This window comes from Ursus americanus, chromosome 33 (assembly GCF_024610735.1).
Source record: "Ursus americanus isolate L20-20 chromosome 33, mUrsAme1.1.p, whole genome shotgun sequence".
Lineage (NCBI taxonomy): Eukaryota > Metazoa > Chordata > Mammalia > Carnivora > Ursidae > Ursus > Ursus americanus.
In genome coordinates, this window is record NC_142159.1 from 19,474,080 (window position 1) to 19,495,483 (window position 21,404).

The 21,404-nt window shown below is 38.1% G+C and overlaps 1 protein-coding gene across 2 annotated transcripts in view; it reads right to left on the reverse strand.

Annotated features, from left to right (window-relative positions):
• Positions 1–21,404, reverse strand: part of SPEN (spen family transcriptional repressor) — an 89,261-nt gene that overhangs the window by 61,725 nt on the left and 6,132 nt on the right. For both annotated transcript variants that reach the window (XM_045774702.2, XM_045774701.2), the window contains exon 2: positions 2,276–2,596. In XM_045774702.2, the coding sequence (XP_045630658.2) occupies positions 2,276–2,596 (321 nt within the window). The remainder of the gene's footprint in view (positions 1–2,275; positions 2,597–21,404) is intronic.

Sequence of the window (21,404 nt, forward strand, 5' to 3'; positions counted from 1 at the left end):
AGGTTGTAGCTGAACTCAAACTGCCTCTGATGAAATTAGCCAACTTTGGGAACTGTAAGGTACTTGAAGGTTGCTATTAGCAATGGTTTAACCTAAAAAAATATTTCTGTAGGATATGAATATTGGCTAACTTATGGTCACAAAAAACTGTTGCATGTTCAATTACATTACACACATGCAATTACGTTAATATTGAAAACCAATTCTAATCCCATAAAGAAATCTTAACATTTTCTACTTCTGGAGGAAACCAGAACTCATTTCCTGAGTTCCTAAAAGACCATTTCATCACTTGAATCTCAACTTGAGATTGAGTTTCTTCTCAACCTTATCTTTGGATCTGATCTTCCATTAAAAGATTAAGAAATCAAAGATACAGAAGAATTAGAATCTTTCCAGTGAAGAATTTCTGGCAAAAATCTGAGAACTAATACTATGTCCCCAATACATACATAGATCCAAATCTCTCCACTAATTTTCACTTTCACCCACCATTTCACTTAGCAACCATACCTTCCTAAGCTATTTTTGCTTTTTGCTGCTATGACGTAAAGCAACTGGCATGGCAAAAAATTCAGTGATAGCTTTCCTATTTAAATGTATTAAATAACTTTCTCCTTTTTAAATTTGCTACATTTAGGGCATTTGGACAGATATTTCAATGTCTAACAAACAACAGGGTTTCCTTTGAGACTTAAGAGAAAATTTCACAAATAATTCATTAGCACCCTATCAAATGTTAATTGGTAAAAGCTGTTATTAACGATATAACAGAAGCAATAGGCAATAGTTCTAGGAGAATTATGGCTACAGCTGATATTTTAGAAATATGCAAAGTTCTTATCCATTAGGAAGATACAGAAGGCAGGCACAAGAGCTAGCAGAGCTGAAATCTAATAGCTATCCTTTGATTTATCTATTAGTACTAAATACTTCTAGAGTTAGTGGGGGAAAAAAAGAGTTTGACTTGGGTTAGGAGAGGGGCTAATATACACAGGTCAGGACATACCAACCTTTTCCAAGTGTGGAAACACGACCTATAATCCCAATTAAATCTAGGGAGAGAATTGTGAACATAACTTCCCCAATTTTGGCCCCTCTTATGGGGGTAATCCACCTTCTTAATGGGCAAGGGTGTCAAATGATATTTAGATGAACCACAAGGAAAAAAAATCTTAGTGACCAGATAAAATAATTCCACTGGAAGCAAGCAGTCCCAGACAAACTGTAACTCTCAAACCCCCAGACTTCTTTCTTGAGATAGTAGACAATTATAAATTCATCCACATTCATAAAAATTTCCAGCCCTAAGTAGGAATCAGGCAGCTGACAGAAGAGGAAATATCCTCTACGATTCCACCAAATGAGGAAGGAACAGTTGCTCCCCATTAGTTCACCTTTGTAGCCATCCAGCACAGTCAATTTTGATTGCTGTATCCACAACTGATCGTCACCATGTGTTCAAGGCTAAAGTACCTTTAATTAGACAGCAACTTGCTTAAGAAACAAAATAGTAATCCTCTTCCCCTGGGCTAATGGAATCTTGACTGCATGACATTCCATACATTCCAGCAATTAGAAAAGAATGGCTATATTCCAGGATTTAGAAACATTCATCATCTCAATTTTCCCCCATTCCATCAAGGAGTATAATTCCAACATGGAAACTGTGTAGATCCAAAATGGAAAAAATCAAACATTGCCTTCACTCTTCTTCATCCAAGTACAGATTTCCAGATTAAAGTATTGTTTGTAGAATCCAAGCGGTTGAATCATTACGGTCTGCTAGGGTTTTTGTGACAATCCAATTTGTTTGTACACTTTGTGCAGTGAAAACTGAGAAGCAGATATCAACTTCTAAAAGAATCTGTAGGCTCTAATATTCCAGAAATATTCCGTAATAGTACAACCACAAAATCTGTAGCCAAATAGCTCCATCAGATAGCAGAGATATATCCAAGGAAGGCCTTCAGATTATCCAAGAGAATGAATAATTAATTCTAGAAGACAGGTAACTCCAAAAATGATACTGCCATACAAAATCTTCCACCATTTTACATCTCAGGAGTAGATATCCAACCAGCTGCAGGAAATATCCTCTACGATTCCACAAGATACCAGCCACTGGGATAGAAATCACTTCCGTTTCCAACCCAAAATAGGAAACATTGAGAAAGCCCAAAACTTTAAATCCATCTGGGGCCCCTAAATATGAGTTTCTGTTTCTCACCATATCAAATACAAAATACCTGCCTACAGAAACCTTGGAACTTACCCATCAAGTCTCCGCTCATAACGTCCTTCTCGTGCATGAAGTGATGGTGGGGGGCCATAAGCAGGCCCTCCACCACCTCCTCTGAACCCAGAAACCTCTCTACTACGAGATGCTATGGAAACTGTATCATCCAATCCCCGAGCAGCACTCGGAATGGTGCCTGGTTCATTATAATCCGTGCGTAGGTCTCTATCTCCCATTTTGTTGACGGAGTTGTGAGCTTTCTGTGCACTTTTGATGTCCACAAAATCCACAAAGGCAGCCACTCCTCCTTCAGATCCCCTTTTGGGGAGAATTTTGACACTTTCCACGCGGCCATATCTGGAAAAAAATAAAACCAATATTATTGTTACATAACAATAATTTTCTAAGAACAGTTTTTGAAAATATGTTTCTTATTTTTAGACAATTTACATTATCTATGTATGTGGGAGGAGTTGCAAAGTGACACTTAAGATGGCTTTTACACTCACATTTTACTTTCTTGGGGCAAAAATTTACAAAAAGTTTTTAAAGTAAACTCTATACCCAATGTGGGGCTTGAAATCATGAGCCCTGAGATCTAGAGTCACATGCTCATACCAACCGAGCCAGCCCGGTCCCCCCAAATTAACAAATGTTTTAACCATTTTATACTCTCACTTCTTAAATATAATATTTACTAAATTACTTTTCACCTTCTAAGAACACAGCTGAAATGAATCTCTCAGAAGTCTAAGGAATTTTTACATTCTAAAAAAGGTTACTAAACATAAGGTCATTCAATGTTACTTAGAAATCTTTAAAGATGTATAAGTAAAAATTATAACAGCTACTTTACAGATTTCATTTTAATTTAACTCATTAAGTGAAAATGATCTTAATGAAAAAAATGAGATGATTCCACAATCTTTACTTGAAGGTAAAATAAATCCATTATTTTGTGTGTCCATTTGAAGTGACAGTCTAATTTTTTTAAAGATTTTATTTATGAGAGAGAGAGAGAGAGAGAGAGAGAGAGAGAAAGCAGGAGCTGGGGGAGGGGCAGAGGGAGGAGACTCCCTGCTGAGCACAGAGCCCACCACAGGACTCAATCCCAGGACCCTGAGATCATGACCTGAGCCAAAGTCAGACACTTAACCGACTGAGCCACCCAGGTGCCCCTAAAGGGACAGTCTGATTTTTTTAAAGATTTTTTTATTTGACAGAGAGAGAGAGAGAGTGCAAGCGCACAAGCAGGGGCAGCAGCAGCGGGAGAAGGAGAAGCAGGCTCCCCGCACTGAGCAGGGAGCCTGATGCGGGGCTCAATCCTAGTACCCTGAGATCACGACCTGAGCAGAAGGCAGACACTTAACCAAACTGAACCACCCAGGTGCCCTAACAGTCCAATTTTTTAATGCAGTTTTCTGCTATTTAATTTTTTTCAAGAGGTTAAAACTATTAAAACTTATAATTTAGGTATACTTAAAATTGTTTTTCAGAAAAATTAATAAATTTGAGAAAATCTTTTGACAGACCATATGTTCCCATTTGCATTCCAAAAAAAATGCTTGATATGTCTACAAAGAAAAATTTTAGGGCACCTTTTGTATTTGGAAGATATATGTAAGAAATATGATTTGGAATTTTAAAAGTCATGAAAATTCTATGAATTTCATTAGGAGTTAGCTATGCTTTATGTACTTACAATCTGGCATTTTAGAAAGGAAGGCACAGCAATTTTAAATATAGCATTCTTATTTGCTGACAACCCAAAATCATAATTTTACACTTCTCCTGGAGCTGACATTATCAGAAAGCAGAACTTTTCTCTTTCCATCCTCTAGTGTGATTTAAGTTATTACCTCTCACAAGGGAAACATAATCCTAAAATTCTGTTTCATTAGGCAACTGAACTAGAAGTAACAAAATTATTTGTTGATACAGAATAATGAAAGGATCCTTTTAATTTGGAAAAAAAAATTTGTTAGTAATTGGAATGGTTTTTTCTTTCCATACAAAAATTAAACAATACCTTCCTGACAAATCCTGACAAAGGATTTGTATCTAGAGTACAAGAAATCTTATAATTCAACCCATTTTTTTAAACAGGCAAAACACTTCAACAAAGAAGATACACAGATGGCAGATAAACCCAGGAAAATATGCTCAAAATTATTAGTCATTAAGGAAATGCATATCAAAACCACAATGAGATACTACTCCACACCCACTAGGATGACTACTTAAGGCCAAAAAAAAAAAAAAAAAAAAGGATGAAAAGAGTAAGTGTTGACAAGAATGCAGAAAAATTTGAAATCAAGTGCAGATCTAGTTTAACTCTAAAATCGTGCAGCCACTGTGGAGAAGTTTGACATTTTCTCAAGAAGTTAACATAGAATTACCAAAGGACCCAGCTATTCCACTCCTTAAGAAGTAAAAACTGGGGCTCAAATAGATATATGTACACCAAGGTTCACTGCAGCATTATTCACAACAGCTGAAAGATGGAAACAACCCAAGTGTCTACCAATGAATGAATAAACAAAATGTGAAATATACATATAATGGGATAGTATATTAAGGCATAATAAGAAAGGAAGTTTTGATACATGCCACAACATGGATAAAAATTTAAAATATAACCCTAAATGAAATAAGCCAGACAAAGAAGCATAATTAGTCTATAATTCCACTTATATGAGGTATCTAGAATAAGCAAATTCATAGAGACAGAAAGTAGAATAGAGATTAGGAGGAACAGAGACAAGAGGGAAATGGGGGAGTTATCGCTTAATGGGTATAGAATTTCTGTATGGGCTGAAAAAATTCTAGAAATAGACAGTGGTGATGGTTATATATAACACCATGAATGCACTTAACACCACTGAACTGCATACCTAAAAAAGGTTAAAATAAATGTTATGCATATTTTACCACACCTACAAACTTTATCACTACGTGGAAGGTTGCATAGGTTTTTCTATTAAAAAAAAAAAAGGATAGCTCAGTCAGTTAAGCATCTGACTCTTGATTTCAGCTCAAGTCATGATCTCAGGATCATGGAATCGAGCCCCGAGTAGGGCTCCACACTCAGAAGGGAGTCTGCCTGAGACTCTCTTCATCTCCCTCTGTCCCTCCCCTCCCCATGCCTGCACGCATTTGTGCTCTCTAAAATAAATTAAAAAAAAAAAAAAAAAGAGGGAGGCAGCAAACAGAAGCAACTTCCCATCAAAGAGTCAGTTAGCCAAAGAATAATAAAGAGAAAACAAATGTTTAAGCTTATGTCCTGAATAACAAAGAGTTAAATACAATACTATGAATTATTAATTACCGAATAACCAATGCATAGATTATGGGTGTAAAATAAAGTCAAATCACGCTCCTTCCTCAGAATGATGGGCTCACCATCTCTGTAATTTTTACATAAGGAGAGCACACTTTGGAAACCAGACATAAATTTATCTTTCAATTCAACAAAGGATAACCTGATCAGGTATTACAACTCTATGTTACTCTTGTATACTGAGAAGACTGGAAACTCCCAAATTTAAAAAAAAAAATCAAAGCAGTGGCTCACTTTTCATATCCATGAAAACTCAGCTGGTAACGGTGATGTTCTGATTTTGTCTACTCTTTCCAAAATAACACATTTCCTACAGTTTTCAAGTATTCCTCAAGTATTCAAGATGAAACATTTATCTGACATTTACTAGTTTAAAAAGAATCAAACCACAATTAAGTAGTATTTCCTTTTCAACAACATCAAGCCTTAGATACAGGTTTTCAGAGAACCTATGGAATATTTTCCAGTAATACACAGAAAATATCAGTTTCTAAAATTACCTGGTCACTGGTTATGTGATTTAGTTAACTCATTTATAATTTCTCAAAAATTAAGAGAACCTAAGTTTAAAATAAATGAGAACATAAAGCGGAGAAATTGTGTTCGACTGCTATAAGCTGCAATATGTAACTATTTAATAGATTTGTCTTCAAAAACACAGTCAAAAAGCAATACTAAATTGGTTTCTGTTTGGTCAAAACGTTCAACGTTAAAAAATATTAAATTGATCAACATACACTGTATTCTAAGTTTTTAAAAAAATTTTTTTTAAGATTTTATTTATTTGACAGAGAGACAGCCAGCAAGAGAGGGAACACAAGCAGGGGGAGTGGGAGAGGAAGAAGCAGGCTCCCAGCAAAGCAGGGACCTGATGCAGGGCTCAATCCCAGGACCCTGGGATACACCCTGAGCCGAAGGCAGACGCTTAACGACTGAGCCACCCAGGTGCCTGTACTCTAAGTTTTTAAGAATCAATTTAAAAACTATCCAAGATAAGGGTGCCTGGCTGGTTCAGTCGGTACAGCATTCAACTCTTCCTGAGTTCAAGCTTCATGTTGGGTGTGGAGCCTACTTAAAATAAAAATTAAAGGGGCACCTGGGTGGCTCAGTCGTTAAGCATCTGCCTTCGGCTCAGGTCATAATACCAAGGTCCTGGGATCCAGCCCCGCATCAGGCTCTCTGCTCAGCGGGGAGCCTGCTTCTCCCTCTCCAGCTCCCCCTGCCTATGTTCCCTCTCTTGCTCTCTGTCTCTGTCAAATAAATAAAATCTTTTTAAAAAATTAAAAATTAAAATAAAAAAAATACCCAAAATAATGCCAGGTTTGATAAAATGTTTGGTCTCCTTTCAACAGACAATTTAGGGGTGCCTAGCTGGTTCGTTTGGTGGAGCTTGTGACTCCTGATTTCGAGGTTGTGGGTTTGAGCCCCATGTTGGGTGTAAAGAATATTAAAAAAAAAAAAATCTTAAAAAAAATACCACACAATGGACAATTTTTGTAATAAGCACTGATAGTACTTAGCAGTTCCTTGAAGAATATAATTTCAGTGAATTAATGGCCTCAGAGTTCACACTGGAAAGCAATGTTGACACAGTAGAGGAAAAGCATGAGTTTAAGAGACTAGCATCTGATCCTAATTCAATTATTAATTATATGATTTTTAACAGGCACTGTTCTAGGCACCTGCTGCATATCAAGGAAAAAAGCAAAGATCCCTAATCTCAGGGAATTTAATTACAATTTAGATTCCTGATGGGTGAAGAGCAGTCCTATTCTAAACTGTTTTTATCGACTCCACAAGAAACTTACTCTATAATTTCCAAAGCAACACCATGACATAAAGCTAAAGACATACCCCTCAATATAGACATAGCTCTCAATACCCCTTCTTTCCAGAAGGCACTGCACTCAACCATTATTGTCTGGGTTTTCAATAAAAATGCAATGATTAATTTTAATCCTAGTTTTTTCAACTAATAAGCAATAGTAAAGAACAGCCACATACAGTACTTGCTTTTCACAAAAGGCCGCCTACTTTGGAAAACAATCCTCCCCAAGTCATTTTTTTTTTTAAGAGAGGGAGGGGGAGAGAAAGGGGCGGGGCATAAAAGTAAAGGGAGAGAATCTTAAGCAGGCTCCATGCCCAGTGTGGAGCCGAATCTCAAAACCCTGAGATCATGACCCGAGGCAAAATCAAGTCAAAATCAAGAGTCAAATGCTTAACCAACTGAGCCGCCCAGGCGCCTCTCCCCAAGTCATTTTTGAAACAACAATAGTCCACTCTGCTTAGACAATACACTCAAATTCTACATCTACCCCTTCTCTGCCCAGTTAACTCCTAGAGTTAAAATACTACATCTGAGCCTTTTATGATTATAACATTACTGCTCCATTTTCAAGTAAAGAGATCCCTTCTAAAGCTTCCATGTTGTCCCGCTATTCCAGGTAAGAGTTATAGGATTGTACATAGGGAGAATATCAGCCTTTTTGAAGAGGCATGCAATTAACCTACACATCTACTCTGTAAAACACAATGTATCGCTTTCTAAACATTACATATTTGACCAAACTACCAATGGCTTTGTGCATTTCCCACGTTACCACCCTTCCATCCCATAATGGCCAAGACGTACCGTATTCAAAAGTAAATGACCAATAAGCATGGATAGAAAGAAAGTGAAGAGCAAATGAAAAAAAGGCCTAAGAGATAAATATTAAAGCTTGGTTGGGCTACCTATAATAGTAAAGACAAGAAATGTTTGTGTTTGTTTTTTACATTATTAAAAGATTCAAAATCATTCCTCTTTCAAAAGTTAGACAGTTAGGTCATGAGTATATCCATTACAAGTACCAAACTATCTGAAATAATGCAGGAACATCAACACTTATTTTACCTTTTTATAGCAGTAACTTTTTACGAAGGAATTACTAATACATAACTCAACCCATCTGACCTTATATTTAGACCAAAAGGCTGGTTCCCCCTCTTATGACAGACCTTTATTTTACATCCTACACCAGTGACTAGAAATACTTTCAGCAGACCAAAAGGCAGAATCCTTAGCGACTTTATATGTTATAACAGCATTTAAACTAGAGCTGCCCAGGCGGCGCCTGGCTGGCACAGTCGGTTGAGCCGGACTCTTGGTTTCTGCTTGGGTCTTGATCTCAGGGTCATGAGATCAAACCCTGCGTCAGGCTGCAGAGTCCACTTGGGATTCTCTCTTTCTCTCCCTCTGCCCTTCCCCTCTCACTCTCTCAAATAAATAACTCTTTAAAATAAAATGAATAATTAAATAAATTAAAGACGGCCACATTTTTCTTACATAATCACAGGTCAAAAATTTTTTATCGTGATAAAACACAATATAGAATAAGCTATGAAATAAATTTATATATAAAGTAGATTTATAAACTATTTTTAAGTAATTAATATATTCCTCTTTTAATCACAGTATCTTTTGCTTAAGTACAAATAATTACTAAAGATTACTAAATATGGCAAAAGACAGACTAAGAATCCCTAAAGCCAGCAAAGGCAGTCAACCACACAGCCCTAGTCTCATTGGACAAAAAGCTAATACCCTGAGAGATGTTTCTCTACTTGGAGGGATAGGGGGAGGAGTGGAAAAAGACAAGAGGAGAAATGATTTGTAACAGTTTGCCCATTTGCGTTCTCTCTCTGCCAAAAATATCTATCTATCTCTATATATAGATAGATACATATATCTATCTATATATCTATCTATATATATATTAATTTGTTATATAACCTTGGGTCTAGAAAAGATTCAACTCATGAGGTAAAATGTCTAAATCATAAAGAAAAAGAGCACATAAATTCTATTTGTTATTTGTCTTCTGGAATATACACGTATACATGTACCTACTAAGTGCTATGTGGTTTTTTAAAAAAGATTTTATTCATTTATTTGAGAGAGAGACAGCGAGCACAGAGGGAGAGTGAAGAGTAAGAGGCGGAAGCAGACCCCCTGCTGAGCAGAGAGACCAATGTGGGGCTTGATCCTGGGACTCCAGGATCACGACCTGAGCAGATGGCAGACACTTAAACGGCTGAGCCACCCAGGTGCCCCGTTATGTGATTTTTTAAAACGTATTACTATAGTAATAGAATGCTTCTGCAAATTCAATAAAGTTGTAATTTGAACAGTTCTGTGTGACCCCCAGGAAAAAAAAAAAAGACCACATAAACCACAAAAAAGTATAGCTCCTGAATAACAAAACAGTCAAAAGATAAATAGGAAAAAATACTTGTAACACATGAGATAAATGTTTTCTGAAATATACAAACAATTCTGACAAATCAAGGGAAAAATAGGCCCAAACAAAAAACAGGCAAAAATCTGAATATGAAGTTCTTTTAAAATATACACATACCGGGGCGATTGGGTGGCTCAGTCAGTCAAGTGGCTGACTTTGGCTCAGGTCAGGATCTAAGGGTTCTGGTATGGAGTCCCACGTCAGGCTCTCCAGTCAGTGGGGAGTCTGCTTCCCCCTCTCCCTCTGCCCCTCCTCCCACTTGGTGCCCAACTTGCTCTCTAATAAAATCTTTTAAAAAATTAATTAAAATAAAATAAAATATGCACATACACACAGGGGGTGCCTGGTTGGCTCAGCTGGTGGAGCATGTGACTCTTGATCTCAGGGTTGTGGGCTTGAGCCCCACATTGGGTGTTGAGATTACTTAAAAACAAAATCTTTAAAATAAATAAATAAAATATGCACATACACACAAATAGTAAACAAAAGAAATACACTCAAAAAAGCTGCTCAATTTCACTCAAAATTTTGATCTAAATTTTAAAAAAGTTAACATAACACAAAACCCCAAATTTTAATAATACCTAGGTACTAGCCTAAGATAATAGACACTTTCGTAACACTCTCTGCAGGAGTATAAATCAGAAAAACCTCTTAGGAAGACAATTTGATAGTACTGATTAAGAATTAAGTACATATCCCTAGAAATACCATTCACAGGGATTGATTACGCATGTTCAACTGCAGGTATCTGCAAACAGTATATAAGACTGCTTACTGCTACACTGCTTATAACTGTCAAAAACCAAAACCACCACTATTTCACTTCCTGCCTATATGAATCTGACTGCTCTAAGTACCTGCTATTAAGTAGAATAATACAATACTTGGCCTTTGGGGACTTGCCTTATTTCACTTAGCATAATTTTATTTGTTTAGTTTTTATTTTTAAAGTAGGCTTCCCACTCAGCCTGGAGTCTAATGCAGGGCTTCTACCCAGGACCCTGAGATCAAGACCCGAGCTGAGAAGTTGGACACTTAACTGACTAAGCCAACCAGGCGCCCCAGCGTATTTTTTTTAAAACAGGAAAAGATCAAATTTAACAGGCATACATACAGGGAATCCACAGAGATGTGAAATTCCCTCACTCAGCACAATTTCTTCAAGGTTCATCCATGTTGTAGCTTGAGTCAGAATTTCCTTCCTTTCTAAGGCTGAGTAATATTCCATTGTATGTATTCTGTTTATCACAAATTTAATAAGCACATTCTGTTTATCCATTCATGGGTCATAACACTGGCTGCTTCCATGTTTTGGCTATTGTGAATAATGCTGCTATGAACATAATAGATTACTTTTTTAATATGAAGAGCTATAACTGGTTCTACTTCAAGGGGTTTAAGAAAACCTGAAGACTGACGATAAGCTTATTAATTCAACCAACAAAACTATACTCATCTGTTTATCAAATCCATGGTGAATGCCTAGAATCCTGTACATGAAAATTTGATGACCAACTCTTGAGAAAAAGCAATGTTTTCAGTAAAGCCTCAAATGACAAAATTCTTCAAACTATTAATAGGCATCATTACCTCAGTGAAAAGAAATATATACACACATATGCATTATTTTACACCAATCTAATGAGAAACTATTTACTAAGTAAAATTAATTTGGGGGGTGCCTGGCTGGCTCAGTCAGTACAGCTTATGACTCTTGATCTCAGGGTCCTGAGTTCAAACCACATGTTGGACACAGGATTTACTCGAAAAAAATTTTTAATTAATTTTTAACAAAAGGATAGTGCTCAACTGATATGTAAACCTCTGAAAGATTATTCAATTATGAGAAAAAATTGCAAATATTCTATAATCTTTAGATCCTACTGGTGAGATCAAATGGGAAGACTGGATATTTTAGCCAATCTTCATAAAGTACTTCTCTAGAGAATAGGAGAGATGAGTCTGTACTGCAAGAATCAAAATATATAGTACAGGAATATGATGACCACTAAGTTAACATTTGTTCTCACAATAATTCATGAATAACTTCATAAATTGTGTCTGATTTACACAGTACTTTTCGGGAAAAGTTCAAGTATAATTGTCAATAGAATGCAAATGATCGTGATTATCCATTTCTTAAAGTATGACAGTAGATAAAGCAGATGAAGAAAAAAGGAGTAAGGCAAGCCGATCAAAAAAAGGGAAGACTGGAGAGAACAAAGCTGAAGTAGCAGAAGCCAGGAGAACAAGTAATAGTCAGCAAAAATCAACATCAAGAGTCCCTAGTATGAATACAAAGGGCTCTTTGAAAACGTGATTCCTACCAGAACCATTACTTAAAACTGCTGAGAAGAAATACATTTTTTTAAAGATTTTATTTATTTCTTTCAGAGAGAAAGTGAGAGAAGGAGAGAGAAGGAGCAGGGGGAGGGACAGAGAGAGAGGCAGAAGCAGTCTCCTGGCTGAGCAGTAAGCCAATGGCAGCCCCCCATCCCAGGACCCTAAGATCATGACCTAAGCCAAAGACAGATGCTTAACTAAGTCACCCAGGTGCCCCCAAGAAATTCATTTTTAACCATATAACTTACTTCTCAGTAAAATGATTTATTTTTTTAAGATTTTATTTATTTATTTGACAGGGAGAGAGACAGCCACCAAGAGAGGCAACACAAGCAGGGGGAGTGGGAGGGGAAGAAGCAGGCTCCCAGCGAAGCATGGAGCCAGATGTGGGGCTCGATTCCAGGACTCTGAGCCATAGGCAGACGCTTAACGACTGAGCCATCCAGGCACCCCAGTAAAATGATAATTTAAACAATGACTTTGGAAAACTTGTGAATACCTCTAATACTTCCCTTGACTAATGACTTTTATCCTTATTTAATACTATATAGTTGTTAAGATAAAACAGAAGACAAAAACATGATCCCACCTTTTTGTAATGTACATAAATTCCATATTCTTTTCATACTCCAGTATGAGTTTTTCTGTAAAATCTTTGAAGACTACCTCTACTCCTAGATTTAGGAAATGGGTTCTTTATCACTCCTCAATCTTAAAAGGTGTTTGGATTTTTTTCACTCAATTCCAATGTTTTATAAACTTTTAAGTAAACACCCTTCCCAATAAAGAACCTTGGCATGGAATTAACCCCACTCAATTAAAAATAAGTCACAGGGCACCTGGGTGGCTCGGTCGGTTAGGCGTGAGCCTCTGGATTTCGACTCAGGTGGTAGGTATCAGGGTCATGGGATCAAGTCCTGTGCGGGGCTCCATGCTTAGCACGGAGTCTGCTTGTCCCTCTGCCCCTCCCCTCCTCATGTTCGAGCTCTCTCTAAAATAAATAAACAAAATCTTTAAAAAAAAAAAAAAGTCACTAGGGGAGCCTGGGTGGCTCAGCCGGGAGCCTGCTTCTCCCTCTCCCTCTGCCTGCCATTTCCCCTGCTTGTGTTCATCTTTCTATCAAATGAATAAATAAAATCTTTTTTAAAAAAGTCACTACTCTCTATGCCAATCATTTTATTAAAAAGCAAACTTCCGCAGTCAGCATTTTAATCTGATTAGTTATAATCTCTAGAACTAAAAAGCTTTTTCTACAAACAAAAAATATTTTAAGAATAAAACATTCAGGAAAAAACACTCAGAGAAACATTTTTTTTTTAAAAGATTTATTTATGTGACAGAGAGACAGCCAGCGAGAGAGGGAACACAGCAGGGGGAGTGGGAGAGGAAGAAGCAAGCTCCCAGCGGAGGAGCCCGATGCGGGACCCGATCCCGGAACGCCAGGATCACGCCCTGAGCCGAAGGCAGACGCTTTAACGACTGCGCTACCCAGGCACCCCAGAAAAACATTTTTAAAACAAAATTTCCTATAACAACAACACAAGGGAAACTAAATGTCATAACCCTGTGAGACCCAAAGCTGTGATGAAAGTTCCTTTTATACATCTACTTTTAGAATGACAAAGCAAATACATGCTAAAAAGGATGATCTGTGTCAAAAACCACTGTGGAAAGGGTTACCTCACAAGAAAAATAGAGAGGTGTGAGTGTAAGAAAAACTAGAGTATATCTTTATACACTTTACATGTAACAAAACATATACACCATTTTAAAAAATTAACTGCAACATAATTTAAAACTATTTAAAACTTTACAAGTACCACTTAAAGTCTTGACTCAGAAAGGCCACTTTCTACTGAAGAACATAGCTCGTTAGAAGAATGATTCATTTCAAAGTAGCTGATACACCAATGTTTTGTATGATGCCTAAAACAGTATTTCTACATATTAAACTCTTTTATAATCCAACTGAATATTAATACATACTTTTAAAAAAATTATAGCATTCCAGTGACTTTTATGTCTTATAAGAACAACTACTATAACAAGATTTCTTAAACTGCAAAGACCCTAGGAATCTTATAACCCAACTCACTTGGTTTCTGGGAGAAATTAAATGCACCCACTTTAGGTAATAAATGTGTTACTGTAGAGTTAAAGCATCTTATTTTATGGGCAGCATCACATATTAACTGAATTTTAAGAGTTCTCTATAAACTTGAGATTTTCGCAAATCTTGTTTTCTCTGATTAAAGCATGGCCCAGGGGCGCCTGGGTGGCTCAGTCAGTTAAGTGCCCAACTGAGCTCAGCTCAGGTCTTGATCTCAGGGTCATGAGCTGAAACCCTGCACTGGACTCCACACTGGGGATGGAGCCTACTTAAAAAAAAAAAAGTAGTCGTCAGCATCTAGTATGACATTTAATTCTATCTATGGATGTGCTTGAAATTCATGCCATTGAAAGAATTCAAGCTGACTAAAAGGAGTAACCTTAGAAATATAGAGTCCAAGATTTCTAGGATAAGACTAAATGTAAGAGGAGGAGAATGCAAAAACTGAAAAACAAAACAAAAAAAACCAGGGAAAAAAACTAGCAGTTCCAATCACTAAGAGTACAATGAGTAAAAAAAGAGGAGGGGCGGGAATCAATCTATTCATTTGACACTACCTTTGTTTTATTTTCTAGTCAAAGATTTTTGGTGATTTCAACTTTTTCACTTCAACCTTTCTACGTCAAAGTTAAAATCAGTACTTAACTATGCTGCTACTATTAATGGTTCTTAACCTTTTCATGCCCTGGACTGGGCTGACAGTCTGGTGAAATCTACAAACCCCTCTTCAGAATGATATTAATAAAATAAAATGAACAAGATTACAAAGAAAACCAATTATATTGAAATACAATTATCAAAATACTTTTAAATGGCTCCATCCAGGGACACCTGGGTGGTTCAGATGGTTAAGCATCTGCTTTTGGCTCAGGTCATGATCCCAGGGTCCTAGGATCGAGCCCCACATCGGGGCTCCCTGATTGGCAGGAGCCTGCTTCTCCCTCTCCCTCTACTGTTCCCCCTGATTGTGCTCTCTTGCTCTCTGTGTCAAATAAATAAATAAATTCTTAAAAAAAAAAAAAAAAAAACAAACCCAGGGGCGCCTGGGTGGCGCAGTCGTTAAGCGTCTGCCTCCGGCTCAGGGTGTGATCCCAGCGTTCTGGGATCGAGACCCACATCAGGCTCCTCCCCTAGGACCCTGCTTCTTCCTCTCCCACTCCCCCTGCTTGTGTTCCCTCTCTCGCTGGCTGTCTCTGTCAAATAAATAAATAAATAAAATCTTTAAAAAAATAATAAAAAATAAAAAAATTAAATTAAATAAAATGGTTCCACTCATACAAAAATCAGAGGACAGGGGTGCCTGGGTGGCTCAGTCGGTTAAGCAGCTGCCTTCGGCTTGGGTCATGATCCCAGGATCCTGGGATCAAGCCCCTCATTGGGCTCCCTGCTCACTGGGGAGCCTGCTTCTCCCTCTTCCTGCTGCTCCCCCTACTTGTGCACCCTCTCTGTCAAATAAATAAAATCTTAAAAAAAAAAATCAAAGGACGAAACGTGATATTAACATATACCGCAGGAAAAGAATTTTTTTTTTAAGAGAGAGAGTGGGGAGGGGTAAAGGGAGAGAAAGAACCCCAGCAGGCTCCACACCCAGCCTGGAGCCCAACTCAGGGCTCTATCCCACGACCCTGAGATCATAACCTGAGCCAAGATAGAGTCACATGCCCAACTGACTGAGCCACTCAGGCGCCCCATGAACAAGAAATGTTATCAGCAAAATTCACACAGTGAGAAACTCTACAGAACAATCAACCTGGTTTGCAACAAACTAAGTTGTAAGGAGAGAGAGAGATTAAAATCTACAGATTAAAAGACCTCAGTAGTCAAAATGTTCATCGATAAGTAAATAAACTGTGGTATCTCGACTGGGACAGTGGTGGTGGTTACAACTATGCCTACCATTTCTCAAAATTCAACAAACTTTACACTTAAAATAAGTACATTTTACTGTATGTAAATTAGACCTCAGTAATTTTTTTTTCATTTATTAGGGCTTAAACACACAACTCCAGTCATGCTCTACCAACTGAGCCAGCCAGGTGTCTCCCCCAACTTTTTTTTAGCTTTTTCAATAAAATTTTTAAAGAATTACATATCACCAATTATAACTGGTGTACCTAAAATAGAGCCTGAGTTTAAAAAAAAAAATTCTTAAAACACACACACACACTCAATTATAAACCTGAATACTGACTGGATATATGAAATAGGAATATATCTCTTTAAACAATCCTGATCTTCTAGACATAAATATTGAAATATTTATGGATAAAATGTCTGGAATCTACTTCAAAATAATACAAATTGTACGAACTCCAGCATTCCAGGGCTTGTGCCAAAGAATAAGGGTCTTAACTCATTAGGAACCTGTTGGATAGGGACCAAGAGTATACAGAGGGAGGAAAAAAAGAAAGTTGAGTGCAGCCACTTCAGAAAACAGTATGGAAGCTCCTCAAAACTTTAAAAACAGAACTACCATATGATCCAACAATTCACTTCTGAGTATTTATCTAGAGAAAATGAAAACACTAACTTGAAAAGATATGTGCATCCCCATGTTCACTGCAGTATAATTTACAACACCCAAGACATGGAAACAACCTAAGTGTCCAGGGACTGATGAACGGGTAAAGACAATGTAGTGTGTATATACACAATGGAGTACTAAACAGCCATAAAAAAGAAGGAAGTCTTGCTATCTGAGTCAACATGGACGGACCTTGAGGGCATTATCCTAAATGAAGTCAGAGAAAAACAAATACCATATGATTTCACTTCTACATAGAATCTTAAAAACAACAACAAAAACTACAAGCTCATAGATAGAGAGAACAGGTGGGGGGGGGGCAGTGAGTAGAAGGGTGAAATGGGTGAAATGAGTAAAAGAAAGGGGGTGGTCCAAAGGTACAAACTTCTAGTTATAAACTAGTCATAGGAATATAATGAGTAGTAACTACATAGTAGTTACTATATAGTAGTTACCGCATAGTAACTACAGCTAACAATACTATATTGCTTACTTGAAAGTTGCTAAGAAAATAAATCTTAAAAGACCTCAACACAGGGGCGCCTGGCTGGCTTAGTAGGTGCAATCTGAGACACTTGATCTTGGGGTTCTAAGTTCAAGCCCTACACTGGGTGTAGAGATTACTTAAAAAAATAAATCTTGGGATGCCTGAATGGCTCAGTGCGTAAAAGTGTCTGCCTTTGGCTCAGGTCATGATTCCAGGGTGCTGGGATCAAGTCCCGGGTCGGGCTCCCTGCTCAATGGGGAATCTGCTTCTCCCACTCCCCCCACTCCTGCTGTCTCTCTCTCTCAACTAAATAAATCTTTAAAAAAAAAAGTCCTCATCAGAAGAAAAAAAAAGATTAGGGCGCCTGGGTGGCTCAGTCAGTTAAGAGTCTACCTTCAGCTCAGGTCATGGTCCCAGGATCAAGGCCCATGTCGGGCTCCCTGTTCAGTAGGGAGTCTGCCTTCTCCCTCTCCCTCTGCACCTCCCCCCTGCTCATGCTTTCTCTCTCAAATAGATAAATATTTTAAAAATAAAAAAATAAAAATTTAAAAACAAGAAAAAAATTTTTGTGACTATGTATGGTGACAGGTGTTAACTAGACTTATATGGTAGCCATACTGAAATATATACAAATATCAAATTATGTTATACAACATTATTAGTTTCAAGTATATATCAATTATAACTCATTTTTTTTTTTTAAGTTAAGGTCAGTAAGGTTTGGGGGAAGGTAGGGCAAAGGCAAAATTTTGCTGAGATACCACATAAAGTGAATGACTGACAACCAAATAAATACAATGAAGCAATAATGATTCCTAATATTATTCCTAAGAAACAAACTTCCTTCTCACTAACCCCTCTTCTCTATGACTCAGCATATAATAAAGCTCAGAATGATCCAGTGATTACACTCATATCACCAAGTCAGTGGTGGATTAGAACCAAAACTACTATTTTAAGAGTCAGGTAGTTCTATATCTGATTTTTTTAAATTTTTATTTATTTGACAGAGAGCACAAGTAGGGGGAGCAGCAGGCAGAGGGAGAGGGAGCCGGACGTGGGACTCGATCCCAGGACTCTAGGATCATGACCTGAGCCGAAGGCAGACACTTAACCAACTGAGCCACCCAGGCACCCTCTGTACCTGCTTTAAACCAGACACAGGTGAATGTATTCATCCACAAATTGTCTCCTAGGAGAGGAAAATATTGAGGGCAAAAAATGCAAGTCACTTCCAGTCCTACCTTCCTTTCCTTTCCTGTTCCTCACCCTCAAATGTTGGTTTCCAAAGAAAGTAGTTGAGAGGGAGGAGATAGGAAACAAAGGCAACAGGGGTGATATGCCCAGAGGTGGCAGAGGTGGGGGAAGCAGAGTGGTCTGGACATTAGCTACACTGAGAACAGAACTGATCGGGCAAATAGAACTGACTGGGCAAATATAGTGAGAATAGCAGCAGTTTTCTCACTGTTTAAGAAAACATTTACAAATATAAAAATGGAGAGGTTAGAAAGAATCCTCATGTATTAGAACATAAGTGAATGTTTTTAAAAATGGGACACAGAGGTACAGATAATGTGGATACATGAAAAAATATATATACATATATACATACACACACACACACACACACACAGGTACACACACAACACACATCTTCTTAGCTCTGTAGTAATGGCTACTCTAAGCATCCAGATGTTGGTTTCTAAATACCATCCTACACTAAAAGGAACCAGGACTTCTTGGAGAAATGACTGATTACAGTCACTGAAGGAGCTCCCACTGGCCAAACCTAGGACAATTTGGGTATCAAATAAGCCTTGGACCAAAACTCACTGAAAAAAGTAGAAACCATAAGTATTATACACATACACATAAAGTTACTACCTACAGGAAACTAAATACAGAAGAAATCACAGCACTATACTTACAGGCAAGAGTTATCACTGCTAAGGCTGGTGACTATAGGCTCGATAAAAGAAGAAAGACTATCAGTGTAATATTAAAATATCTTCCTATAAAATGCTAATCAAATACAAAGGGGAAAACAGTAAAGACATTAGCCTGACTAGGTGAGCAAAGTTAAACTGACATCACCTGTGGTGGCATGGATCCGTACTGTTTGCCTCTTCACATGTTACTGTGAGAAGGGCACAGAATCATTTCCGCGGTATTCTTGCCAAGAATACATGCCCTGATCTGGTCATGAGGTAACAATGGACAAACTCAAGTAGAGGGTTATCCTGCAGAAGGAAAGGCCTATGCATTTTTTTTTAAGATTTTATTTATTTATTTGAGAGAGAGCGAGCATGAGCAGGGTGAGAGGCAGAGGGAGAAGCAGATTCCCCGCTGAGCAAGGAGCCTGACTTGGAGCTGGACCCCAGGACCCCAGGATCATGACCCGAGCCGAAGGCAGACGCTTAATTGACCGAGCCACCTAGGTGCCCCAAAAAGCCTATGCTTTATAAGATTATCAGGCACATGAGAATTAGGGTAAGACAGAGAAAGTGTTCCAGAATGATGAGACAAAGCCACCAACAGCAATACATGGTTAAGCTTCTGGACCAAAAAAGGAAAAAGGAACACTGATGGGATGGCTGGCATCATGTGAATGGGGCCTATGGACTGGGCAGTAGTCTTGTACCAGTGTTGACTTCCTGGCTGGGAAGACTATGAGGTGCAATGCAAGGGCGTCCTTGTTTTGGGAAGGTATACACTAGAGACTTTAGGGGTAACAGGGTACCATGTCACAATAAGACAAGAGAGGGTAATGGAGCAAATGTCACAAAGTGCTAACAACTGAAGAATCTGGATGAAGGGAATATGGGAATTCTTTGTACCATTCATGAACTATATTCCAAGATTAATTTAAATGAGAAAAATAACATAGGTAAGAAAGAAGTGGATCTAAGCGTAGACAGACCTTCATTCTGGCGTATCAAATACCACCTTTTCAAAAAGGCCTTACTTATTCCTTCCACCCCCATGACTCTCTATCCCCTCCTTTGCTTTAATTTTCTTCATAAGGCAGGATAGGCCACAACTGCTGGCTTTTTGGGCTGAACGCTGGGTATATGGGATACACTTACTATTTTTCTATTTTTGTGTATGTTCAAAATTCTCCAAAACAGAATTTTTAAACTATAAAACAGTAATACATACGCATCTTTATTAATGCATTAAAGTATCTAGCAAGTCTAACAGCTACTTTAGTTTCTAAGTTGTGATGAGCATAAATGATCTATCAACATGGAAATGAGGAAGTTAGACTCCTCTGCAGGGTGCCTGGGTGGCTCAGTCCATTAAGCCTCGGACTTCTGCGGTCATGATCTTGGGGTCCTGGGACCAAGCCCTGCAATAAGCCACTCCTTGGGCTCTGAGCTCAATGGGGAGTCTACTTGCCCCTCACCCTCTCCCTCTGCCCTGCACCCCCACCCTGCTCGTTGTGTGTGCATGCTCTCAAATAAAAAAAAATCTTAATAAAGAAAATTTTTAAAAAGTCAAGGTGATTTTTAAGGAATCTTGAATACAAAAGAGGCTTTACTGCAGACAATAGCATAATTTTCAAAAATTAATGCTTGAGACAAAAAAATTTACCCCTACCAACTTAATGATTTATAAAAAACACAAATCACTGTATGCCAAATGTCATTTTGTAAAATACAAAAAAATTTTTAAAAGATTTATTTATTTGAGGGGCGACTGGGTGGCTCAGTCGTTAAGCGTCTGCCTTCGGCTCAGGGCATGATCCCAGGGTCCTGGGATCGAGCCCCGCATCAGGCTCCCTGCTCCACTGTGAGCCTGGTTCTTCCTCTCCCACTCCTCCTGCTTGTGTTCCCTCTCTCGCTGGCTATCTCTCTCTCTGTCAAATAAATAAATAAAATCTTAAAAAAAAAAAAAGATTTATTTCTTTGAGAGAGAGAGGAGGGACAGAGGGTGGCACGTGCAAGAGCAGAGATGGGGCAGAGGGAAACAATATCCAGCGGACTCCCAGCTGAGCAGAGAGCCGCATGAAGGGGCTCAATCTCACAACCGTGAGCCAAAATCAAGAGTCTGAGGCTTAACCGACTGAGCCACCCAG